This window comes from Poeciliopsis prolifica, unplaced genomic scaffold (assembly GCF_027474105.1).
Source record: "Poeciliopsis prolifica strain line A6 unplaced genomic scaffold, Auburn_PproV2 SCAFFOLD129, whole genome shotgun sequence".
Taxonomy (NCBI): domain Eukaryota; kingdom Metazoa; phylum Chordata; class Actinopteri; order Cyprinodontiformes; family Poeciliidae; genus Poeciliopsis; species Poeciliopsis prolifica.
The window spans coordinates 535,507-561,730 of record NW_026562504.1 but is presented as its reverse complement, the minus strand read 5'-3'; the positions used below and the strand labels follow the sequence as shown (position 1 = coordinate 561,730).

Sequence of the window (26,224 nt, the reverse complement as noted above, 5' to 3'; positions counted from 1 at the left end):
ATTTCGTTTGGTCTGTTCCCTCCAACCAGACTTGGATGAAACTCTGACTGAGTTTCTGATGGATCTTGTTACTATAAAAGCCAAATTTGCTGCAATAGTTTGTCTCTGCGTTGCAGCGAGGGTCAGTGGGTGTCTCTCCCACCACAAGCCGGTTCGGTTTCTCCTGGCTAGCTGGGGCAGCAAACCCACCAAATGTACTTCTTAAGTGCTTGAGGAGCCAAACTGGGTCTGTGTCTGTTTGGTCCCAGGAATAATGACACGTTACAGTGATAAACAGGTTTGATCTGTTTATTAGGAAATGGGTTTAATGATCCGACTGCTGGACAAACGGTGACCGAGTTCATCTGGTTCATCTGGTTCATCTGGTTCATCTGGGTTCATCTGGTTCATCTGCTGGACCCGTCTCCAAACCTTTTGCCAAAATTGTTGACTCAGAAGTTTTGTTGGGCCAATAAAACCCAGCCTAACACTGAATAATCTGTCCTGATGTCCAAAACCTGAAAAGGATTTTACGATGGTGTATTGGGATTGTTGTAGTAAGAAAAAAAAATCTCCAATTTTAATCCTGATTACAAATGAAACTTCTCCAAATTTGTTTGATTTTGATTTGCTGTCAAGCTGCAAAACAATCAGACCAAGGGCCACAGATGGCCCCAGAGCCACATTTGGACACCCAGGCTGTGCTAAAGCAGTGCTAGGCTAGCAGTTTCCCCAGGACATTTCTCATGTTTGCCCCTTTACCTCATTAATGTTTTCTGCTTATGTTTAAAGTTGAATGGAAACCAAATCAGAAACTCCTAAAAGCGATTCCTCCTGGCCCCTCCTGCCATTTTTCTTGCAGGAAATAACATTTTCTGTTAACAAGACGCTCAAAGCGGTTTTGCAGAGTATCTTTGTGAGAGTCTTAAAGATTTCGAGAGGCATTATCGATGACTCCACAGATTGAAAATCAGCTGCTGAAGTGCTGCAGTGTGTCTTGCATGCATCCAGTTCACCGTCCAGAGCCTTAATGTTTGGCTGTTCTGTTCTGGAGAACGACCCGACTACTTTGGCTGACCTCTGCAGGGTGACAACGCCAACTGGATGACTGGTTTTCTTTGTGGCATGCTGACTTTCTAACCACAGTGACTGGTTTTGGTGAATGAGTCAATCCCAGCTCAGCTGGCTCCAGTTTTACATTTTTACATTTCACTTACTGAGGGTAAGTGTGTGTTGTGGAGCTGTTGAAAAGACTTAAGGCCGAAATGTGACAGCTTGTGCCTCCTCCAGAGATGTGGTTGGTTTTCACTTGTTTAATTTTGTTAGACCAGAGAGCTGCAGTCTGGGATCTTAGACAAAGAAAATCATTTAGACTCTTGACCAAAGACGATGAATTCATCTGAGCAGTTGAATAATTTATTTTTTCTTTAATTCAGGGCTGGCCAAATGTTTTGCACTAAGGGCCAAAATGCCCAGGTTGGAAGGATTCAGAGGCCAATATTTCCTTTTCCCCAATTAAAAACTAAAAAATATTATGATTATTAATTTTTCTTTTTCAGCAAAACAGTGAATAAAACATGTAATGTTTTATATTTACCTAGCTGTGTAGAGCCACTTAACATTTTGGATGTATTATTTTCAGTTTTTTTTAAGTCTATAAAATGTTTTTAGTTTATTTCCAGTAACAAAAATATGAATTTTCTTCTCCAAACTTTGCTGTTTTAGGATGTCCCCTAAAGTCACAAGATGTTTTTATGAGGTCAGAAAAGACAGATTTCTGTGTTGTACTTTACATTTTCAGTTGAAGTAGATAAAAACTTTCCAAAAATTAAATGACAAAAAGTGTTCCTGGGTTGCATTCCAGGGCCACGCAAACCCCTTGAATGGGGTTTGCGTTCAAGCCCCATTCAAGGGGCTTGAATGGGGCCTCAGTGATGCTGGATCACTGAGTTTATTCCTCCTCATAAACACTGAATTATCTCTCCACAGCAAATCAACGCTCCATTTGCTGTCAGGGACCCACATGGTCCTTGACATGTGGGTCAGGGACCACAAATGGCCCCTGACCCACATGTTTTGCCACAGCTGGGGTTTAATTGACGGAGGTGTAAGTGTGTGTGTGTCCTGTTCTGCCTGCATGTCCGGATTAGAGCCCAGAATGAGTCGCAGTTTCTACGTTTCTGCTTCTCGGCGGAGCATCCGTTGTTCTTCTAAAACCTGCAGCTTCACCCAGCGGCAGCAGTTCCTCTGATCCGGCTCATCAAGGCGGTTTGGCTTGTGCTCCTTTGGTTCAGCAGCTTCAGGATGACTCACCATCTGCCTGCTGCCTCAACAGAAACAAGCGAGATGGAAAGAAACGAGGAATATTTCTCCTTCTCGTCGCTGATCTGTCCTGTTTGTGCCGACAAACCAGCATCTATAAACATCCTTTCTCAGTGTTGTTGGGTCTCGCTGTTTTCCTCAGAGGCTTTTTTTCTGCAGAAGCAGTGTATTATTTTTCTGTCCCTCCATCTGTCAGTGTGTATCCGTCCAGCTGCATCCTGCGGCTGGTTGTTAGGGGGAAACTGTCGCCTTTAACAGCCGCATTAGGGAGCCGGTGCGCCCTGCCGGCCACTTAAACCCAACTGCCTCCAGGAGAGTAAACACTCCTAACGGCGGCTCGTCTCCCGCAGGACTGCAAGGCTGAACGAAAGCATCTGATTGATTACCACGGATTGAAGTGGTGGAAGGAGAAGACTAGATGTGTTTAAACTCAGTTTGATTAAACGACTGCCAGCTGTTTTCACCCAATTAAACCTGGGAAATATTCAAAAGCTGACGTGACAAAAAGTACTTCACACAAAATTGTAAATTTCATTCACAGGAATTCAGAATCGATGTAAAATGTCCTGAAATTAACTTTTATTTATTTAGATTTTGTGACATTCAACTTGTTTTTCTCCTGATTCTTAGCAATAAATTAACGTTTTATTTTGTATGGAAAATTATCTGTCAAAACATCTCGGGAATCAGAAATCAGCCTGAAACTGAGCAACCGCAGCTGATGTCCAGCATTTGGCCAGCTGGGTTTCCCACTGTATGTGCTGTACAATGGCTGCTGGAAAAGGCAAGAGTTTTATCAACTCAGCATCCAGAGACCACTTGGTTGGTTGGTTGTGCAGGAGGCTCCACTAATGCTTTTCAAAGATGTACGGTTGTATCGTTGCTCATCTGTTTGCAGTTATTTTCAGCTGTGAGTGTAAACGCTGAGCAAAAACCTTTACAAAGCAGACTGGAGTAGATCCAGCAGAAATCCTTCAAATCATCAAAAATGGATTTTTAATTGAATAGTGAGACGTAAAAGATTCCCAGCTCCTGTTACAGTCAGCAGACTGAGTAAAGCTGCAGAGTTTTAAACAAAGCCAGACTAAAACCAGAGCAAGATGCATCCAAGGTCAGAGCAGCTGTGAGTGCCTCCAATACTTTACAGAGCAAACACAATAACCTCTAACATTAATGAAGTAATGCTGGATCACTGAGTTTATTCCTCCTCATAACACTGAATTATCTCTCCACAGCAAATCAACGCTCCATCTGGAGGCCTGGAAAGCTTTTTGTTCTCTGGATGGTCGAGGCCTGAAGGTTGCAGCATGTAGGGAGTAAACGGAGCTCAGCAACGATTTACCAGGACGATCCTGTAGTTACAACCACCTCCAGGCTGCACACAGCAAAATGACTGAAGACTCACAGAAATCATCTGGTTAGCTGCAAACTCTCAAAGCTAAAATAAATGCTTCCCTCTCGGTGAATAATCCGTGTGCAGCTGCATGTTATTAAAGCAAACCGTTGAAATAAGTTAAATGACAGTTTCTCCTGTGCTTATAATAATAATAATAATAATATTTAAAACCATCTCACAAACTAGTGAATGAGATGCACCAAAAAATTGGCTGTTTATCAGAATAAAATGTTTTGTCGGAGCAAAACAGTCCAGTTTTCCAGGCAGATGGTGAAGATGCCATGTTGGAGCTGAGCTGGTTGTGTTTAGAAACTGGAGTTGTAAAAATACAGTCCAGCAGCTGAAAGCTGTTTCAAAAGAAACCATTTTAAAACATGTCTTTATTTTATTCAGGCTGCTGAAGAGCGAGAGAGAGCAAGACTTCAGATGACAGTTGATCAGCTTTATCCATTTCATCTTTCAGTCTATTGAAAACCAATATAGTTAAATCTGTAAATAATATTTCCCTCCAGAACTGGAAGATACGTTAATATCCAAAATGAAACACAACAAAAGCCTTAAATAAAATGAATTATTTGTCTCTGTGAGCAAAATGAATCAGCTGAATGGAAATTATGGAGCTTGTTTGAATTATCATGCCATTAAGAGGCACAACAGGCTTAACTGAAATTCATAAGAAAGTTAAAAAACTATTTAATTCTGTTTGATGTCATTTTTAAATAGAAACTTGAATCAAACTAAATCTGTTGCAGTCGTTGAGATGGAGAAACCGTTTCTGTTTTCAGCTATAAAACTCGACTTTTAAAGTTTAAAAAACATTCAGCAAAATTCACCTAAGATGACCAGGATGCAGGAAAGCATAAATACTTCTTGTGTTCATGGATTGTTTTGGTTTTTATTCATCGTTCTCGTATCTCAGTGAAAACTCCAGGATTTACAACAATGGTGCAACTTTAGCTGAACTCAGCATAAAGACAGCAGCTCATTTAAAACCAGTTTAACTGGGCAGAAACTGAAATAAGCAACGGACGTCTTTCTGCTTCCGACTCATTCGTTGTCAGCGTTGGTGCGTTAGCAGGCAGAGACTGAAGAAGCTGCAAAATAAAAGCAGGAGGAGCAAATTATTGAGGATAAAGGTGGAGACAAGTTGATGCTGCTGCCACTGAGGGAATAAGTAAACAAATGGGCGGATGAAGCGGCACAACAATTTTAGATCTTCTGGGAACGGTGGAGAAAATGGACGGACGGAAAGCAGAGGTTTTGCTTCATCAGCGGCGCCTCCTTCGTTCTCTGTCTGCTCCTTTCTGCTGTTTGCCGCTTTAATCGAAGCTTTCAGAAATAAAGCAAGTGGGAATAAATCTCACAAGACTTCATGCAGGAAGCTACGGCGAAACAAAACTCATCCGAACAGCCTGGCAGCATTCTGCAGAACCAGGTTCATTCACATTGTCATTCATAGAGTTGGAATCGATTATTATCAATCAATTAATCAGGTAAATAATGGGCAGATCTTTCATTGAAAACCACCCAAGGCTTTTTATACAATATTAGAAATACATAAAAAGAAGCAAATAGACGATTTTATTCTCTTTATCGCATCTGTAAACTCCAGGCTGGTCAATAAGAGAATTCATATTTTATTGCCTAAAGTTCAATAAAAGCATTTTTAATGCAGGTTTGATTATTTGTAGCAAAGGTTTGTTTTAAATGCAAAAAGTCTTTATTTTTTACAGTTTCAGCCAGTTAGCAATCGATTACTAAAGTAGTTGATGATTATTTCAATAATTGATTCTAATAATCATTTCAGACCAGAAAAGGTTTCTCAGAAAACTAGTGCAGCAGTTAGAAACCATCCTTGAGTTTGTGCAGATCGAAGAGCTGATGATGAAATGGAGCAAAGTTTGTTCATGTGAAGGTGTTTGATCAATCTACAGGAGATCAGTAGATCGATCAGCAGATCGATCAGTAGATCGATCAGCAGATCGATCAGCAGATCGATCAGCAGATCGATCAGCAGATCGATCAGCAGATCGATCAGCAGATTGATCTACTGATCTCCTGTAGATTGATCTAGATCCATCGCCTTTTTCCGGAGCAGCTCATGTGTTTGTTTTTAGCAGTGTTGACGTCTGGAGGCTCATGGTGGCGGTGGGCTGTGTTTGAAGTGCTGGTGGGCTTTACTGGAAGTGTGTCAGACAGGAAAGGAATGCGGGAAGAGGGTGGGAGTGTGTGTGTGTGGGTGTGCGTGCGTGTGTGTGTGTGTAGGAGTGCATGTGCATGCGTGTGTGCGTGCGTGCGTGTGTGTGTGCGTGCATGTGTGTGTGTGTGTGTGTGTGTGTGTGTGTGTGTGTGTAGGAGTGTGTGTGTGCTTTCCCAAAGGGTCATTGCTTCAGCCTCATTTACCCCCTCCCCTGGTCTTTATTTGCCCCTCAGGGTTTCCCACAGCGCCTCTGATCGTAAAGGCTTTGCTCGCAGCTCTAGATAGAGATGCATCCGAGTAAATGTGAAACATCTGCCTGGATCATCAAAGTGTCTGAAAAGTTTTTCTGAGACATGAGAAACAACAAGCTGGATTCGTTCCTCAGCCAGCAGGATTTCAGGGAAACCAGTGGAGAAACACTGGTTGTTGTGGTGACCAACGTGTTTGATTGGGATTTTATGATTTTCTGGAATTTGATCACATTTTCCAGGTTTGGATGAATGTGGAAATTCCTTCCAGATTTTATTCTGCCTGTCCTTCATTTCTTCTATACTTTCCTTTACTTTTTAACTTCTGAATTTGTTGTTTCTTTCTAATTTTGTTTTCTGACTTGTTTTCATTGTCTTTCTGAGTTCAGTGCAGCCGAACTTCTGGACAAACTAAACGTCTTTATGCATCTTGTTCTTCATCCACATGAAAACTGAAATTAATGGCACTGAAAACAATTATTTATAGAGGAGATTTGATTGCTGACAGGAAGTTGTTGTTGTTTTGAAGCGATCTGATTGGCTAACATGGATTTTTTTTGCTGCACTGCCCCCTACAGGTCTGGCATGTTTAAAACATTTGCTTCTTTTTTGTTAATCTTTTTCTTCTATTTCTTTTTGTGACTTTGTTAGTAAATCTCATCCTGCAACATTTTCTTCCTTTGTTATTCCCATTCAGATTTTGTTGTGTCAATTTTTCCTTCCAGTCTGGCTTTTGCAGGTTTGCTATTTAAACTTCTGCAGTTCATATAAAACTCTGTGTTTTGTATTTAAAATGTCCATAAAGCTCTGTGGAAACAGAGTGAACCATTTCTGTGAAACACAGATGATTCTTTGTCTTTATTCTGAACCATCGTGCCGGTTAGACTCCACAGAGGAGAACCTCTGATCTTTGCTGTATTTACCTTTGTTTCACATGAATCCTCATTAACACCTTGTTTGTTTATGGTAATTAGATTAATCTCTCCTAAAATAAAAGCAGACGAACTGCTTATGGTAAAACTTTAATGCTTTGCAACTCCAAAATACCAGGCTGAAGATTTCAGGAGAAAGAAAATCGATTTAGCGAAATAATAAGAATAACAATAATTTTTAAAAAAGAATAGAAGGAAAGGAAACCCGTATCATTGGCAAAAAGACAAACTGCTGGCAGCTCTGCAGAGACAGAAACCCGAGCGAATAACTCTGGACTCAGGAGGAACCGGTGGAACCGGCTTCATGCACGCATTTGGAAGCCATCTGCAGAGATCTGCCTCCTTTCAGCCTCCGGAGCATCAGTGGGATTTCTCTAGTGACATTTGGCGATAGGTGGGGGTAGGTGGGATAGGTGGCGATAGGTGGGGATAGGTGGCGATAGGTGGGGATAGGTGGTGATAGGTGGGGATAGGTGGCGATAGGTGGGGATAGGTGCGATAGGTGGGGATAGGTGGTAGGTGGGGATAGGTGGCGACAGGTGGGAATAGGTGACGATAGGTGGGATAGGTGGTGATAGGTGGGGATAGGTGGCGATAGGTGGGGATAGGTGGCGATAGGTGGGGATAGGTGGTGATAGGTGGGGATAGGTGGCGATAGGTGGGGATAGGTGGCGATAGGTGGGGATAGGTGGTGATAGGTGGGATAGGTGGCGATAGGTGGCGATGGGTGGCGATAGGTGGGGATAGGTGGCGATAGGTGGATAGGTGGCGATAGGTGGGGATAGGTGGCGATAGGTGGGGATAGGTGGCGATAGGTGGCGATAGGTGGCGATAGGTGGCGATAGGTGGGAATAGGTGACGATAGGTGGGGATAGGTGGTGATAGGTGGGGATAGGTGGTGATAGGTGGCGATAGGTGGCGATAGGTGGGGATAGGTGGCGACAGGTGGGATAGGTGGGGATGGGTGGCGATGGGTGGCGATGGGTGGGGATAGGTGGCGATAGGTGGCGATAGGTGGGGATAGGTGGGGATAGGTGGCGATGGGTGGGGATAGGTGGCGATAGGTGGGGATGGGTGGGGATAGGTGGGGATAGGTGGCGATAGGTGGGATAGGTGGCGATGGGTGGCGATGGGTGGGGATAGGTGGGGATAGGTGGGGATAGTGGGGATTGGCGATGGGTGGCGATGGGGGGGATAGGTGGATATGGGGATGGGTGGGGATAGGTGGCGACAGGTGGGGATAGGTGGCGATAGGTGGTGATAGGTGGTGATAGGTGGGGATAGGTGGCGATAGGTGGGGATAGGTGGGGATAGGTGGCGACAGGTGGGGATAGGTGGGGATAGGTGGTGATAGGTGGGGATAGGTGGGGATAGGTGGGGATAGGTGGCGATAGGTGGGGATAGGTGGGGATAGGTGGCGATAGGTGGTGATAGGTGGTGATAGGTGGGGATAGGTGGCGATAGGTGGCGATAGGTGGGGATAGGTGGTGATAGGTGGGGATAGGTGGCGATAGGTGGCGATAGGTGGGGATAGGTGGGGATAGGTGGTGATAGGTGGTGATAGGTGGGGATAGGTGGCGATAGGTGGGGATAGGTGGCGATAGGTGGGGATAGGTGGGGATAGGTGGGGATAGGTGGCGACAGGTGGGGATAGGTGGCGATAGGTGGTGATAGGTGGGGATAGGTGGGGATAGGTGGGGATAGGTGGCGACAGGTGGGGATAGGTGGCGATAGGTGGTGATAGGTGGGGATAGGTGGGGATAGGTGGGGATAGGTGGCGATAGGTGGGGATAGGTGGGGATAGGTGGCGACAGGTGGGGATAGGTGGGGATAGGTGGTGATAGGTGGTGATAGGTGGGGATAGGTGGGGATAGGTGGCGATGGGTGGCGATGGGTGGGGATAGGTGGGGATAGGTGGCGATAGGTGGGGATGGGTGGGGATAGGTGGGGATAGGTGGGGATAGGTGGTGATAGGTGGTGATAGGTGGGGATGGGTGGGGATTGGTGGGGATAGGTGGCGATAGGTGGGGATAGGTGGGGATAGGTGGGGATAGGTGGCGACAGGTGGGGATAGGTGGCGATAGGTGGTGATAGGTGGGGATAGGTGGGGATAGGTGGCGATAGGTGGGGATAGGTGGGGATAGGTGGCGATAGGTGGGGATAGGTGGGGATAGGTGGCGATAGGTGGGATAGGTGGTGATAGGTGGTGATAGGTGGGGATAGGTGGGGATAGGTGGGGATGGGTGGGGATAGGTGGCGACAGGTGGGGATAGGTGGCAACAGGTGGCGATAGGTGGCGCTGCACTGCAAGCGTTTCAGGCTGTGCTGCAGAGGCTCTGGCAGATTGAGGTCAGGCTGTTTGTGGGCCAGACCGGACAATGTCACAAATGTCACAACAATGTCACAAATGAAAAGACGGTTATGTTGTGTGAGACTGAAACGACACATTTACATATATGTATAAAAAGACCCTGAAATAAAGCATTTATAGTTAAATGCGATGAGGATACTGGATACTAATTACATTTAGTTGAGTAACTTTTAGGAGTATTTTTACAATGGTGGATTTTACTAGATTGACTTGATTATAAAATATTTCTGCTCTTTCTTGAGTCAAATTTCTGAATTTTCTTCCCACAGAATGAAAATCAAGCATGTTTGATCCAAAGATCCAGCGGACTGAGACACAAACCTGCAGCTTCTGTTGAACTTTCAAAAGTTTTTTTTTTTTTTTTTTTTAAGAAACTGATTTGCAAACATTTTATTTGACATAATTTTGTTACTTATATGAATTATAAAATTTTTAAGTATGAAGTGATAATTTGATCAGTTTCTCTGTACTTTTTACCAAATACTTTTTCACAGCAGGTGGTCTCTGGGTGGTGAGTCAGTAACTACAGTCTTTTCCAGCAGCCATTGTACAGCACATGCAGTTGATCTGCTGGAGATCAGCTGCGGTTGCTCAGTAACGGCGCAGTGCCGATCAGGTGTGGCTCAACAATCAGGAGGTTTTTGTAACGACTCGTTTTCCAGACTCCATAAAACATGAACATATTAGCAGATAACAGCTCAGTGTTTGGTTTTAAGCAGTTTGAATGGAATAATATAAATATGTAAAAAGGTGACTTTTGCATGACGTGTCTTCTTTAAGAGCAGAACAGCTGTGGTGTTTTGAATCGGTCGTTCTTTCTCGCTGTTCCTCTGATTCCTCGCTGCGTCTGCAAGAAGCAGCGTGTCAAGTTAAAATGCAGAGTCTGTAACTTTACCATCCAGTTCAGGATGTTAAGTCTCAGACTGTAAAATGATCTGCTTTTACAAACAATCATACAGGAAGATCAAATGTGTTCAATCAGTAACAGAAGGAAAAACCAATAAACTATCATTTTGCTCCACGCTGGAATTGAAAGACAATTAACCAAAAAACAAATAAAACGGATTCTGATGTTTTATGTGATGTGTTAAAACTGTCCTTCAGAAAGTATTAATAATTATAAAGGTAATAACCTAGATTAATTAAATGTATCATGTGATTAACTGATTAGTTTAACAGCTAATTGTTTTTTTCTACTCCTTTGTCTGCAAGCGCACCAACAGTTCAGCTTTTTCACCTTATATGAAACACTCAGCTGTAAATATTACCAGTTTTTTTGTTTAGTTTCTAGACTTTCTTCTTTTCTCCTAACTTTATTCTCAAAGTTGAACAGTTTTCTTTCACCTCCTGGTTATAAGCGACGCGTTGAAGCCACTCAGGGGCTGACAGTCTCTATTCTGTATTTACCACATTTTCTTCCTTTTTTTCTGCACAGTGAGCTTTGAATTGTTGAAAGTCCTTGAAAAGTGTCTCTGATCTGAGAGAAAAAAGCCGTTTTAGATCCGATTAAGTTTGATTAAACCGTCCTTTGAAATAAATTCAGTCCCGGCGTTTGTAGATAGCAGCCTGGAGCACAAACTGGGAAAATATTCACATGCAAATGAAGAGAGATGATTGAGATTATCAGAGCGGCGGTAGCGCTCAGATTCAACTAGATCTGCTTGAAACCTCTAAGGACTGATTGTTAAACCTTTAAATGTGTCATGTTTGCATTCTGAAGATACAAGCAGATCATGAGAAGATATTAGAACTACACTGAAACATAGACAGGTGCGACTTCTGGCTTAAAGAGGTCAGAAAAATGCAACAGCTGGTTATGTCAGCAAGTTAATATGTCGAATAATTAACCAGTCGTTTTGCTGCATGTCTGTTTTGTAACCATGTTTGAATATTAGATCCACCCGTTCTTATTGCATTGCTTTGGTGTGGAGTTCTTTACACTTTTTATTGTTGCATTTAACAAAAGACAGTGAGTCTCTGTCATTATTATCATCTGACTGAATATATGATGACGGGTTGGTGCGTCTCCTGAAGTTGGTTTGCGTTCTGTTTCTGTTTTATTGGTGGGGCGGTGAAATCTTCCACCGACACGTTCAGAGGATCCAGGTTGCAGAATTCACATTTTGTGTGTTTTTATACTTCAGTTTGGATCTTAACTGCTTCCAGAAACACCTACATGTTTCTGAGTTGTTTCAAAACTCCATGATTGTTGAGTTACAGTCAAAAGGCACTGCACCGTTGCTTACCAACCTCAGCAGAGCTGTATTGCCCGTTAGCTAGCAACACGAAATGAGTTCCAGCCCGTTTGGTCAGCTGGTTTCCTCGCTGTACAATGGCTGCTGGAAAAGACTAGATTTTAGTTGTCGACTCAGCATCCAGAAACCACTCGCTGCATTCTGGCTGGTTGAGCAGGAGGCTCCACTAACGCTTTTCAAAGATGTATAGTTGCATTTCTGTTGGCAGTCACTTTGTTGTGTGAGTGTAAACGTTGAGTTGGGGGCGTGGCCAGCAGCAGCTAATTAGCATTTGAAGTGACAGAGACCCTGAAACAGTTCAGACTGAAATGTGATTATCTGAGAATGAGTCTGTGTAAAAGTATGTAATGTTTTGTATAGACCACAGACTGATCTATTGAACTTCTGTTAAGGAAGTTTAATAGACGACTAACCTTTCAGTTCATCTTTAGGACTATTTTCACTTTATAAGTCTTTAGAAGAAACTGAAGGATTTTTGGTAAAGAGGGTGAAACCCTGAATTACCTCTGATGTCTGTTAGGTTTGCATTTGGTTTCAGTTGTTTTGGATGAAAATGTTTCCGAAATATTAAAATGTGTGAGCATGAAGGCGGGTGTAGGGATAACAAGATGGCCGTTGTGTTCATGGACTGTGATGACATTGTGATCTACAGTGGCTGGAGGGTGGAGATTAGTGGCAGCGAGGCAGAATACATGGGAGGGAACGTTACAGAAAGATTTAAGGGTCAAACGGTTCAGAGCAACAGACTGAGTGGAAAAGAGTCGAAAAAGCTTGTAAGGTAAGAAGGATGCTGAGGTTGGAGCCACAGGGCAGCAGGCCGAGAGGAAGACCAAAACGAAGATTTATGGCTGTGGTGAAAAGACGTAAAGTTCGCTGGCGAGAGCGAAGAGGATGCAGGACTAAATGGAGACAGATGATTCACTGCAGCACAAAAAGCCAAGAGAAGAAGTTCCTGAAAACTGTTGCTGCTCTGGTTTCCTGTGTTCACAGGTCAGAGCAGAGGTACGGCAAGCGGGTAACGCCAAAAATCAGCTGCAGCTTTGGGATCTTAACAAAGACTGAAACGATTCATCAGATTTATACATAATTGAAATGATTACTGATTAATGAACTGAATTATACAGACTCCAAAAACAGCAACTTGCTGATAGAACAACATAATCAGAGCAGGAATGAAGGCGAAACTACTAAAAAATACATTTTCCAAGATAAAAAAAAAAGGAATAAAACAAGATTTTGCTTCACCTGCTTCAAATTCTGTAAATAAAAAAAGTTATAAAAAATCTCCTAAGGACATTTTGCTTCCAATTATCAGTTTATCCAAAAAGAAAATTATTTTTAAATTGTTTTAATAAATTTCTAATGTTATTTTAAAGAAAAATCCAAGAAATTTGCCAATTTATTATCCAATTAATCGATTAATTAATTAATTGCTGAATCTGTCAGACTCCAGGTGTGAGCTGTAGTTTGTTAGTTTGTTGTAGTTTCCTGTAGTTTGTTGTAGTTTCCTGTAGTTTGTTGTAGTTTCCTGTAGTTTGTTATAGTTTCCTGTAGTTTGTTATAGTTTCCTGTAGTTTGTTGTAGTTTCCTGTAGTTTGTTATAGTTTCCTGTAGTTTGTTATAGTTTCCTGTAGTTTGTTATAGTTTCCTGTAGTTTGTTATAGTTTCCTGTAGTTTGTTGTAGTTTCCTGTAGTTTGTTATAGTTTCCTGTAGTTTGTTATAGTTTCCTGTAGTTTGTTATAGTTTCCTGTAGTTTGTTATAGTTTCCTGTAGTTTGTTGTAGTTTCCTGTAGTTTGTTATAGTTTCCTGTAGTTTGTTGTAGTTTCCTGTAGTTTGTTATAGTTTCCTGAAGTTTGTTGTAGTTTCCTGTAGTTTGTTGTAGTTTCCTGTAGTTTGTTATAGTTTCCTGTAGTTTGTTGTAGTTTCCTGTAGCTTCCTGTAGTTTGTGGTTCCGGTCTGCAGGTATAGAAACGGTTTTCTGTCTCTGAACGCTCAAAGTTCTCAGTTTCTGCCGTCTGAGGAAAGTGAGTCGTCATCTTTACCTCACAGCAGCTGAAAAGGTCAAATCAAACCGATGAACACATGAACGTAGAGTGAAGTTCATGAGCTCATCCACGACAAGGCAGCATGTCAGGTCACATTACATCCGTCAGTCTCTGTAACTTTGTTGCTTTATTTCCTTTTCTCTCTCTGTCTCTTTTCTCCCACTTTTATCTTTTTAAAGCTGCTTTGTAGAAAGACGCCCACATAATAACTCATCTTTCTTGCAAAGGCAGAGAAAACACATGTTCCGACACGCTGGTCGCCCTTTGCATCATGCATGTAATGAGAACCTGAGCCCTCACCAACAAAAGGTTTTTTCCTCTGCAAACGCATTTCGTTTTCAGAGAAACTTGCATAAGCGATGACACCATCTCATATTCATAAACGGTGATAAACACACTGGGGAGAGCTGCTGTCATGTTTTTCCACCAGACCTTTCATTCGCTCTGCAGTCTGTTTTTCTGCAGTAATTTATGGGACACAAACGAGGCGACAGATTTTTAAAACCCCAGGCTGCAGTTTCCGATTGAGCTAAAGGGCAACTGCAGCCGCCAGCGTGTGACTCAGTAGTTATCATGGTTGGTTTATTAGCCTCACATTGATTTTAAAGTCTGTACCACAATTTCTGTTAAACACTTCAGCTATAAGCCGTCTGTATTTAAAATAAACAGAGTTCTGTTGTGCATAATTATAATTTAAAGTCTCGTTTGCAGATCTAAACATTTAAACGGTTTCATAAATAAATCCAAACAGCAAAAATAAGCTTTCCACTTTAAAAGAATAGCAGGTTAAGGTTGAGTTTATAAGGAATGAAGAACCTGCAGCTCTGCTTAACTTTACACATTTTTCAGATTCAGCATCATTAATTACGGCCTTTTAATGATGAATTAATTTGATGAAGCTTAAATAAGTACATTTTATTTTTCTTAATTAAAAAAATAAGACAAATATATATACAATATATATATAAAAACCTCATTATTAATATAACATCTGTTTAGTTGGAGATACGAATCAGCTTTCTGATTGGATTTATTTTATGTGTGTCATATGTAAATCCTATTAAATTATATTTTTTTATCTCATTCTGAAGCCATGTGTTAGAAATGTTTTCCTGCTCTATATCAGATACGATTTCATTAATATTTTTATTCTTCCATGTGGAAACTGATATTTAATGATTGCAAATGATAAAAATATTTTCTCAACAAAACTTAAGAAAAACAAATTGTTTAAATAATAAAAATCCATAAATTCACTAGGATAGTTGGTTTTGTTTGAGCTGATCAGGTTAGATTATCAGAAAATAATCTAAATAAACCCAGTAGCTGTGAGTAATTATTATTTTTGTTATTGTTATGTTGAGTCTGTAGTTTATTTTTTCATGCTGTGAAATCTTTTGTCTGTTTCACAAATTGTTCCCACTTGGCTTATTGGTCCAGTTTTCTTTTGTTTGTTTACCAATGGCTCTGTTTTGTTTGTAAATTACATTTTATGCAGATATGCAGATGATGCAGTTATTTATACACGTTTTCAGGGACAGATCATCGGAATAAAGAGCCGCCTGCATCACATAAACAGTGGCAAAGCGCTAAGATTTAACCCAGCTTAGAGAAGGTGAAGCTACATGCTACATGCTAGCTCAGGTAAACAAAGACAGCAGGTTTTCTCAGAATGTATGAAGGATAAAACACAAAAACTTTCTTTCTTTGGTGTTGAATCTGTTAGATTTGTGTTTTAAAATGAGCTGAAGGAAGCAGGTTGTGCTGACAGCGAGTGTATCCGTTCCACTGGTTGTCTGTGTTTGCACACTGTTGCTGTCAGCTTGTGTTTACTTGTCTGTGTGTGTGTTTGTGTGTGTGTGTGTGTGTGTGTGTTTGTGTGTGTGTGTGTCAGTGAAGCTACGCTCTGTCCCCACACACACACACACACACACAGCTGGAGCCTCTTCTGGACGCAGCGTGTTGTGTAACCATTTATATAAAGCCGTATTAGTGTTTCCCCTAAACTTGGGTGGCATTCTTCCTTCCCTCAGAGGCAGGATGACGCTCCAAAGCGCTCGCCTCAAAGATGCCCACATCATTCCTTACACTGCAGTTTGTTTGCTATTTTCCTCTCTGGGATGTTTTGTGCTTTGTGTGGTGGAGTTTAACGTTTAAAGTGAAGATTCTTCTTTAATTGTGAATGGTAGTTCAAGGACCTTTATAAAACTTTTAAAGTAAAATTCTGCCCTAGTTTGACGTTTTTCCTTCCTAAGATAGTGGAAAATTCATTTCCATTGTGCAAATGAAACAGTTTTTTTCCCTGGAAGCAGAAGAAGAACATTTGTTTCCAGGACAATAAATTCTGAATGTTTAATAACAGTTTACCAATTTATAATCTGAGACTTACTTCAGGTTTATTTAACATTTATATTCACTCAGTGTTCAAAAGTATAAAGTGTTTAAAATGGATAAATATGTATTAGCTGCTCTATTAGTGGATACAGAATGAAAAGCTTGTTTCCACTGATTTTAGTAACAAAATAAAATAAACTTCCTACTGTAGCTTCACTGTAAATACTTTATGATGTAATAATATCATGAACTATTTCTATGATTTTGCTGTTCAAGGAAAATTGTAAAGGAAAGTTCTTATTTTTGTTACTGGGATGAAACTAAAAACACTTTATTGACTTAAAAATGGAAAATAATGAACCTAAAACTTTACATGACTGTAAACATTCAGAGAAGCGTAAAACTTTACATGTTTTATTTCCTGTTTTGCTGCTGAAAGAGGAAGAACTCATAATCCTATTTTGGGGTTTTTAATATTTTGTCTTGGAGATTTTGTCCCTTTGTGCAGAAAGTGAGGATATCACAATAAAACCATTTTATCTCTGGTTTTCTCCTCCTCAGCCGGTAGCTGATCGCTGTGCCTCTTTGGATTCCGACTAACTGAGTGGAAAATATGAATGAAAACATTCCCCCGACTTGTTTGCCCAAACTGCTGCAGGCACAAACACTCAGCCAATCCCAGTTCTGCTCTGCTGCGTCTCCCTGCTGCATCCCCTTCCCTCTTAATACGTTTTCTTCTCTTTTGTGTAACACTACCAGCACATTTCTGAGGACAGGAAGGTGGAGGTTGGTTTTCCGTTTTTCCTCCCCTCAGAGTTTGTCTCTCCAAACTCCCAGAGCTCCAACACAAACAGGCGAAGCCCGACGGTGCTGTGTGTGTTTCTGTGCTGGTATCGGTTCAGGGCTGCTTGCCGTCACATGTTTGCTCATGTGCGACGCTGCTTTCTGCTCAGGTGTTCTGGAGCCGGCAGTGGTTTAGAGAAAAGCTGCTAACAGGTCTGAATCATATCCATGACAACAGGCAGACCGAACCTCGGGGCAAAATGGCAGCTGGCTGTAAAATGCATTAATGCTCGCTTTCTGTGGCTGGAGCTAACATTCCCCTCGGCGCCGATGAGCTGGCAGGAACATGGAAAAGTAAACCTGCAGCGCTACACAAGATATTTCATCATTTAGAATCAGGAATAAAACTGGGATGAGAAAAAATTTGGTTTTAAGCATAAAATCTGACTATGTGGCTTCATCATTACGTGGAATGTGACAAGTTGGAACCGTTCCTTTATCCAACGTGCTTCAAAAACAAGAAGCAGAGAATCAGTTCAGTTAGCATTGGTTCAGTTAGCATCGGTTCAGTTAGCATCAATTTAGTTAGCATTGGTTCAGTTAGCATGGTTCAGTTAGCATGAGGTCAGTTAGCATGGCTTTAGTTAGCATAGGCTCAGTTAGCATGGGTTCAGTTAGCATGGAGTCAGTTAGCATGGCTTTAGTTAGCATAGGCTCAGTTGGCAGTTCAGTTAGCATGGTCAGTTAGCATGGGTTCAGTTAGCATGGGTCAGTTAGCCTGGGTTCAGTTAGCATAGGCTCAGTTAGCATGGGTCAGTTAGCATGGCTTTAGTTAGCATAGGCTCAGTTAGCATTGATTCAGTTAGCATAGGTTCAGTTAGCATGGGGTCAGTTAGCATGGCTTTAGTTAGCATAGGCTCAGTTAGCATGGGTTCAGTTAGCATGGGTCAGTTAGCATGGCTTTAGTTAGCATAGGCTCAGTTAACATGGTTCAGTTAGCATGGGGTCAGTTAGCATGGCTTTAGTTAGCATGGGTTCAGTTAGCATGGCTTTAGTTAGCATAGGCTCAGTTAGCATGGGGTCAGTTAGCATGGCTTTAGTTAGCATGGGTTCAGTTAGCATGGGGTCAGTTAGCATGGCTTTAGTTAGCATAGGCTCAGTTAGCATGGGTTCAGTTAGCATGGGTCAGTTAGCATGGCTTTAGTTAGCATAGGCTCAGTTAGCATGGGTTCAGTTAGCATGGGTCAGTTAGCATGGCTTTAGTTAGCATAGACTCAGTTAGCCTGGGTTCAGTTAGCATGGGGTCAGTTAGCCTGGGTTCAGTTAGCATAGGCTCAGTTAGCATGGGTTCAGTTAGCATGGGGTCAGTTAGCATGGGTTCAGTTAGCATGGGGTCAGTTAGCCTGGGTTCAGTTAGCATAGGCTCAGTTAGCATGGGCTCAGTTAGCATGGGGTCAGTTAGCATGGGTTCAGTTAGCATGGGGTCAGTTAGCCTGGGTTCAGTTAGCATAGACTCAGTTAGCATGGGCTCAGTTAGCATGGGGTCAGTTAGCATGGCTTTAGTTAGCATAGGCTCAGTTAGCATGGGTTCAGTTAGCATGGGTCAGTTAGCATGGCTTTAGTTAGCATAGGCTCAGTTAGCATGGGTTCAGTTAGCATGGGTCAGTTAGCATGGCTTTAGTTAGCATAGGCTCAGTTAGCCTGGGTTCAGTTAGCATGGGGTCAGTTAGCCTGGGTTCAGTTAGCATAGGCTCAGTTAGCATGGGTTCAGTTAGCATGGGTTCAGTTAGCATGGGGTCAGTTAGCATGGGTTCAGTTAGCATGGGGTCAGTTAGCCTGGGTTCAGTTAGCATAGGCTCAGTTAGCATGGGCTCAGTTAGCATGGGGTCAGTTAGCATGGGGTCAGTTAGCCTGGGTTCAGTTAGCATAGGCTCAGTTAGCATGGGCTCAGTTAGCATGGGGTCAGTTAGCATGGCTTTAGTTAGCATAGGCTCAGTTAGCATGGGTTCAGTTAGCATTGGTCAGTTAGCATGGCTTTAGTTAGCATAGGCTCAGTTAGCATGGGTTCAGTTAGCATGGGTCAGTTTAGCATGGCTTTAGTTAGCATAGGCTCAGTTAGCCTGGGTTCAGTTAGCATGGGGTCAGTTAGCCTGGGTTCAGTTAGCATAGGCTCAGTTAGCATGGGTTCAGTTAGCATGGGTTCAGTTAGCATGGGTCAGTTAGCATAGGCTCAGTTAGCATGGGGTCAGTTAGCATGGGTTCGGCGAGTTTATACCAGTTGGTTTCTCCATCAGATGAACCAGGCTGCTGCTCTCATCTGACTCTGTTTTATTGAAGCAACAACTCAACTTTTTCTCAGTCGATTATTTCAAAGTGGGCATCCTCTGTGCCCCTGGAAGCCAGGGTGGGGGACCCCGTGCGGGTAGTGGATGCTGACCTGATTGTCTGCATGCAGACAGAGAACTGGTTCCCAGTGAGGGATTGGAGGAGGTTGGCCAAAGACAGGAGCTGTTGGCACAACACTCCGCCTCTGTCACGTCCTCACACATCTGAGCTCCGTCTGGCGTGAAAACGGCCAAAGAAAGAGGGATTACAGGGAGAATAGACGGGTTTCTCAGCCAGACTCTGACACCAAGGTATTTGAAGAATGAGAGATTATTTCAGACCCAGTTTGAGCAAACAGAGAAATGATTGTTTGCTTCTGAAAAAGAGACAAGAGGCTCAATCATGTATTCACTTCCGGATCCGGTTTGTTTTCTGCATTTAAATGGGAAATCCAATTTCATCATTCATTCAGAAAAAGAACAGTTTTTCCTCTTATTAGAAAATCATTCATTAGTCTTTAGTCAGTAGTTTGTAATTTATTGGCCTTAAACCTTAAAATAAACTTAGAATGAAGATAAAAGCTGTTAAAAGTCTCAAATGTTTAAACATCATGTGCTTTAAATGCTCCCTCCATGGCTGTTCATTTTCTTTTCTGGGTTTTTCTTCTTTCACTGTAATCTGCCAACATTTTGAGTCAAAGTTGTTCATTTTCCACTAACTTTTCTCAAGCTTACAGTTGGTTTGTCTTATTTTTCTTGTAAAAATAGATACGTAAGTTTGATCAAACACTAAACTGCCAAACTGCCTCATTCTCTTCCAAACATATCAGATAATCAGCAGCGTAGTGTAAAACCTCTGCATGTTTCAGACTGGAAGGTTTTTATTTGGGATGCTACTTTCATTGTAACATTAAATTTAAATGAGTTTTATCTGTTTCTGCTGCAGCTGCTGTTGCTAAACAGCCTCTCCGACTAATTAAAAGTGTTTTGTTTGAAGGAGTTTCTCCTCCTCCGTCCCGCCGCTTTCCGTTGGGCTTTCTGTTCTGCGTGAGCGACCCGTCAGGAGTCGATGTCTGTTTAAACGAGACGTGTCCTGTGTGGGCTCGGAGCCGGCTCAGCCCACTCTGAAACGTAAACACCGCCTACCTCACTGCGCCTCCTGAAAAGATTGTTTTTGGTGTTTTATGAAAATGCAGATTTACAGAGCGGTGAGAAACACATGGGAGCAGAGAAAGAACGGAAACTACAAGCCCACTTTCTGCTGCGCCTTCTTTTCATACGTTTATTTGGTTATAATGTATCTGATTAAACCAGATCTTGTTAATTTGGTGTGAAACTAAATATAGAAGGTAACTAACAGTTTCTTCCAATAAGAGTTTGACTTTTTTGCATAAGTTTTAGATATTTAGTCTGTTGATTTGTCTGATTTGATATTTCTCCAGTTTTTCTTAGATTTTTCAATAACTCGATTAAGTCCGAATGAATAATTTCTGAAGGTTGTTTTTAAATAAATAAGTATTTAGCAAAGATCAGTTGAGTTTTATTACAAGCAGATCTTAATTTTGTTGTCCATTATTGTGACTGATGAGGTCAAGAAAAAGCTGTTTTAAAATAATAAAATATTCAAATTATTTAATTTTCATTCAGTTTATTTAATATTTAAGCTGAAGAATGTGAACAAAGAATCAACATTGTGCATCAAACTGCTACAAGATCCACTGAACATCTTTCACCTGGAGATGAAGAATTCCTTTAAATGATGGGATTCTCCGGCGCCGCTCCGATCCGCTATGATCCGCTCCGATCCGCTATGATCCGCTTCGATACAATCTGATCCGATCCGATACAATCTGATCCGATCCGATACAATCCGATCCGATACAATCTGATCCGATCCGATCTGATTCGATACGATCCGATACGATCCGAGGTTGAGGTTTCATTGTTTAGGAATGAGATCCAGAGCTTTTCCTCCTGAATATTTCATGACACAAACCATAAAGATCGAAGCTAAATTCGCTGTCCTGTTGTTAGAGGGGAGAAAACTGTAAAATATGTACTTTGGTTTGTGTTTGATTAAAGATATTGACATGAAAATTGGCTGGACTTTATCAATGTTTGAGAAGTTGAAGACGTCAACATGAAACTGATAATTATTTTAATCATCAATTTATACATAAATTATTCAAATACATTTTCCATCTAAGTCTTTTTCAGATAGAATATTAGGACATTAAAAGAAGCTCATCTGTCCTGCTGAACGTTACCTGTAGTTTTGTCTCATTCAGACCAAAATTAGTTGGTGAGATTTTGTGTTTTTACAGTGTATTCAGCACTGCTGCCACTAAAAAGGCAGAAAAATCTCCGTCTGGATGATTTGGCTCTAAAATGAAGAAAAGGATGTTTTCACACCAGATCTGGTTTTGAGCTTTTTCTTTTTTGCTCATCGTTTCTGCAAAACAATAAATTACAAATGACCTGTAACAGGCCAAGAATGCAAGAATTTGAGTTTGATTATGAAAATAAAATAGTAGAAGAAAAAATATGCAAAAGAAAACGGAAAACATCTTAAAAGTATGAGAAAAAGATTATAGTTTCAAAGTTGTACTGATAATTTGATTCTGATTAAAGAATAAATAAAACTTAAAGTATAACTTCAAAAGATCCTCAACATTCTTAATTTTTGGTTATTTTTTGCGTTGGAATTTTTATATAATTACTGCTTTATTTTCCGAATTATCAGATTTTATTCCGGTGAAATTAAAACTTTATTCTTGTAACTCTCAAAAATCTAAATAAATAGAAGATGTAAAACTCACTTGTCGAAGAAGAAAAATCAATATGGTAAAAAAAAATCCAGATTTTCCAAACATTAAATTTTCAAAGAACAAAAATTTGAATAATTGATTAGCTGGGTTTATTTTCCAGCCCAACTCAAACTCTAACTTTGACATTTAAACCTGACTGGATGGAAAAACCTCTCAGCTTGAGTCAGCATGATGCTGCCACCACCGAACTTCTCCCTGTCTTCCCTCCCGGCGCCAAGCCGTTTATTCTGCTTCCTCTGTGGCTGTGCAGGAAACACACATCTTCTCTCAATGTTTCGTTTTTCCACTTTGTTGCTGTTCTGCTCCATCAGTGATGCATTTTCACTGCATCCTTACTCTCATAAAAATTAAAAATAAATCACATCTGATCCATTTTTGTCTGCAAATGGACAATTTCCTCCATAACAAGTGAATCAATGTGCTAATGTGTGATGATGAGTGTGTGACGTTAAAATGTGTGTGCGGACGAAGAGACAGAAAACTGAAGCTTATTTTTATCAAGCTGATATGGAAACAGACGTTTATTTAACGCTTCAACGGTTCAGAATGAAACAATAAGATCTTATTAAACAGGCCTCACTTGTTCTTAAGTCTATAAATCCTTGTGTTTAATTTAATTAGCTTGAATGTGTTTGTGAATTTAAGTCCTGTTGTTTTTGCTGGAAGTTGAAATGAGACATGAAGTCATGTTTCCTTGCTTATCGATTTCAAATAAAGCGAATGGCGTCCATGAAGGAAACCTCAGTCTGATGTCAGGAGGAAGTGAGTGAGGGTTAGGGTTACTCGACCCCTGATGGGGTCGAGTATCCAGATGCTGCACCGCGTCGCAGCATCTGGACGGAGGGAAACAAAACCAGCAGCACAAAGTCCCAGTTCCACATTCATCACAGCACAGAAACCAGCAATATCTGTCAACATGGAGGCAGCGCCAACTTTGCAGCGCCAACTTTGCAGCAGCAACTTTGCAGCAGCAACTTTGCAGCGGCGCCGGCCATCTTAGACAGGAAAAAGGAAAGGAGACAAAGCAGAGAATCAATAAAGGATGGATAAATCAACAAATGAATAACTACCTGGATTTTTTCCCATCTTAAACAAAACTTAAAAGTTTAAAGGGAATCTGTTGCCATATATTTTGTTTATCCATCTGTGACTCTAAAATATGTTAAATGTTTTCTGGCATTAAGTTCGTGTTTTTTTGTTTATTGTAACATCTCCTTCCAGTGTTTGGTCATCTGGTTTTCCTGCTGCATGCTCTGTACAATGGCTGCTGGAAAAGACAAGAGTTCTGTTTTTGACTTGTTGGTTGTGCAGGAGGCTCCACTACTGCTTTTCATAGGTTGTATAATTGTGCATCTGTTTGCAGAGCTTTTGTTGTGCAGGTGTTGTGCAGGTGTAAATGATGGGGGCATGGCCAGCAGCAGGTTTTTGGGATTTAAAGAGACAGAGACCCTGAAAAATTTTGGACTGAAATCTGATCATCTGAGAATGATTTAATGTAAAAATGTAATGAACGGGTTTTGAATAGACCAGTGGTGTCTAAAATGGCATCCTGCATGTTTCAGTTCTCCCTGGTTTAACGCCCCTGAATCAAATGATGGCTGTTTAGAGGCCTGAGCTGAACTCTGACCTGCTGAGGAGGAAGTGAAACATGCAGGATGCTGAACCGACTCTGGACTCCTGTGGTACCGACCACAGACCCATCCTGACCCGTTCAGCCAGCAGAATCTGTTTAATGTGTAGATTCTGATTACAAGCTGCTTCAACAACCTGTCAGCCTGACTGACCTCCTGATTGCCTTAGAAACGGCTCCTGAGCAAAACGTGTCGGTTGGTGTTTCAGGTCGCAGCTGGAGGCGACGGGCGGCGCGGCGGCCGACGGCCAGACGAAGGACGGAGACGCTCCGCCTCCTCGCTCGCAGCAACACGGTTGCTACGACCTGGACGACCTGGATGTCACCTGGCTGCAGCTGGTCAACCAGGAGTTCAGGCAGATGGGTGAGTCGCTGCTGCAGACGCTGCCGCAGTCGCTGCTGCAGCCGCAGCTTCTGCTGTAGTCGCTGCCGCAGCCGCTGCTGTAACAGCTGTAACAACTGTTAACAGAAGAATAAAGTCTCAAACAGACAATTTGCTAAAACAACAAATGATTGAACCAAAACTATAAAAAAACATTTAACATAAAAACAGCGTCTTTGTTTAAATGTCTGAAGTTGTAGTTTTGCTTCATCTGCGTCAAGATGAAGCAAGATTTTTTTTTAATCTCCCATTAAGCACATTTTGGTGTCCAGTTATTAATCTGTTAATCCAAAATCAAATTAGTTCTATACTTTGCTAATAAACAGAAATGACAATAAAAATATTTTTTATCCTTTGTTAAAGGATTGCTGTTATTGCATTAAATGCAGAAAAAGAAGATTTATTATATTTATAAAGGTAGTTATTTGTTGAATTGCATCTTTTGATGTTTTCTAATGTTTAAAAAAGTTCAAGTAGTTCAATAAAAATATCTGTTTTTTCCAATTATAATCAGTTTCTAAATTAAATGTTAGTTGAAGCTCTGGTCGTGTTGTGATGCTAAACGTTCACTGCATATATAAAAATACAACATTGAATTAAATTAAAATCCATTTTTAGGTCTGAAACTTTCTGTAAATTAAACTTCAGCCGTTTTCTCTTTTTTGTCCAGTTTATAGTGCAAATATCTTAGAGCACTCAAAAAAACTTTCAGCAAATAATGAGAACTTGTTTGATTTCATTGTAACGTGGGAAAAATTCCTGTTCTGATTGAAAATCTACTAACTGAGCTGGAACGTTTTCATCAAGATGAAGTCATTGCTAACAAAGCTCCTCTATGTTTCTGAAAAGTCACTTATGAGTTAGTTTTATGCTCTAAGATACACACTGCAGAAAAAACTGAAACAGTCAGATTTTGTGTTTTTGCAGTGTTTCTAAAGTCTTGCTATAAAAAGAAATACATGAAGGAAAAGCTCAGCTCCAGAATGACTTAAAGAATCAACTCATGTTTTTCATACAGATCATTTTCTATTGAATATTTTCTTCTAATTTGATCAATTAATTTGTTTTAATAATGACACTAAAAGTTGATTTTACCCCTTTTTTCATAATTGTCCTTCTTTGCTGTCAACATGTTGATTCTCAGTGCAGAAGCAGATTTACTTTCACAGGTGGAGCGTTGCAGCTTCCACCATAATGATATATTTTAATGCATTTTGATAAAATAGTTTTAAAGTAAAAAAATTAAGTCATCTTTTATCACCTGTCATATTTGCTGCTTTCCAGCCTGCTGCACACATTTGAATTATTTGCACCGAGTTTGGAATAAATATCTTATTTTTCATTTGTTAAGGTTTGTGCATTAAAGACAGAAACGATTTTCCCACATTATAACTTAACTTGGAGATTTTGGTTATTTATGTGACATAAAATCAGGAAACTTCACTTTAATGCCAACTATGCAAATCAAACACGATACGGATATGTAACAGGATGCAGAAGAAAGAGTAAATAAAGTTATTAATAGATGGAGGCTCCTCTTTCAAAATAAGCGTTGGATCCTTCAGATGAATCAGTAAAAAGTCCACAAACTCTCTGGCTAATGAGCTGTGATGGTTGGTGGTCCGCTTCGTTACAGCTGTTTTGTTACAGATGCTTTGTTTGCTCCCTGTATTTATTTAGCTGCAGCACTTTTAATCTCATAAAGTTTCTAAAATGATCTTTTCCATAGAAACATCCTTTAACGAGACGTTTTTCCTTCCTCGGTTTGTTTAATCCTTTCGCTCCAGTTAGCGATGATAGTTTTCCATGTATCTCCTGTCCTGAAGTCAGGCTGTTTGCTTTGCTCGTATCTCTGATCCTTTTTATTTTTTAGCTCTCCTTTGCCAGTTAGAACAGATTTCATCAAGAATTCAGCAGCCTTGGAGCAAGGCAGCACTTTGAGATGCAAATTGAGCAGGAATACAAACGACAACATGAGCTGAGCTCTGGGCAACTGAAGTTCTTCTTTTATTATATTTATCTGAACAAGCAGCATTTCTCCACTTAACTCAGGATTAACTATTAACACCTGACTAATTTCCTCCTCATTTCATGCAGTGACATAAATCTGAGTCTGTTTCCTATGGAAGCAGCCAAAACTAACTGAATCTGAACATTGTCTCAAAAAAACACTGGAAGGAAAACTGAAGTGTC

General features: G+C 40.9%; 1 protein-coding gene across 1 annotated transcript in view; it reads left to right on the top strand.

Moving 5' to 3' along the window:
- Positions 1 to 26,224, top strand: part of LOC129355291 (E3 ubiquitin-protein ligase Jade-2-like) — a 127,085-nt gene that overhangs the window by 55,879 nt on the left and 44,982 nt on the right. Inside the window, 1 exon segment of the mRNA XM_055024803.1 lies at positions 23,859 to 24,013. Coding sequence (XP_054880778.1) covers positions 23,859 to 24,013 — 155 coding nt within the window.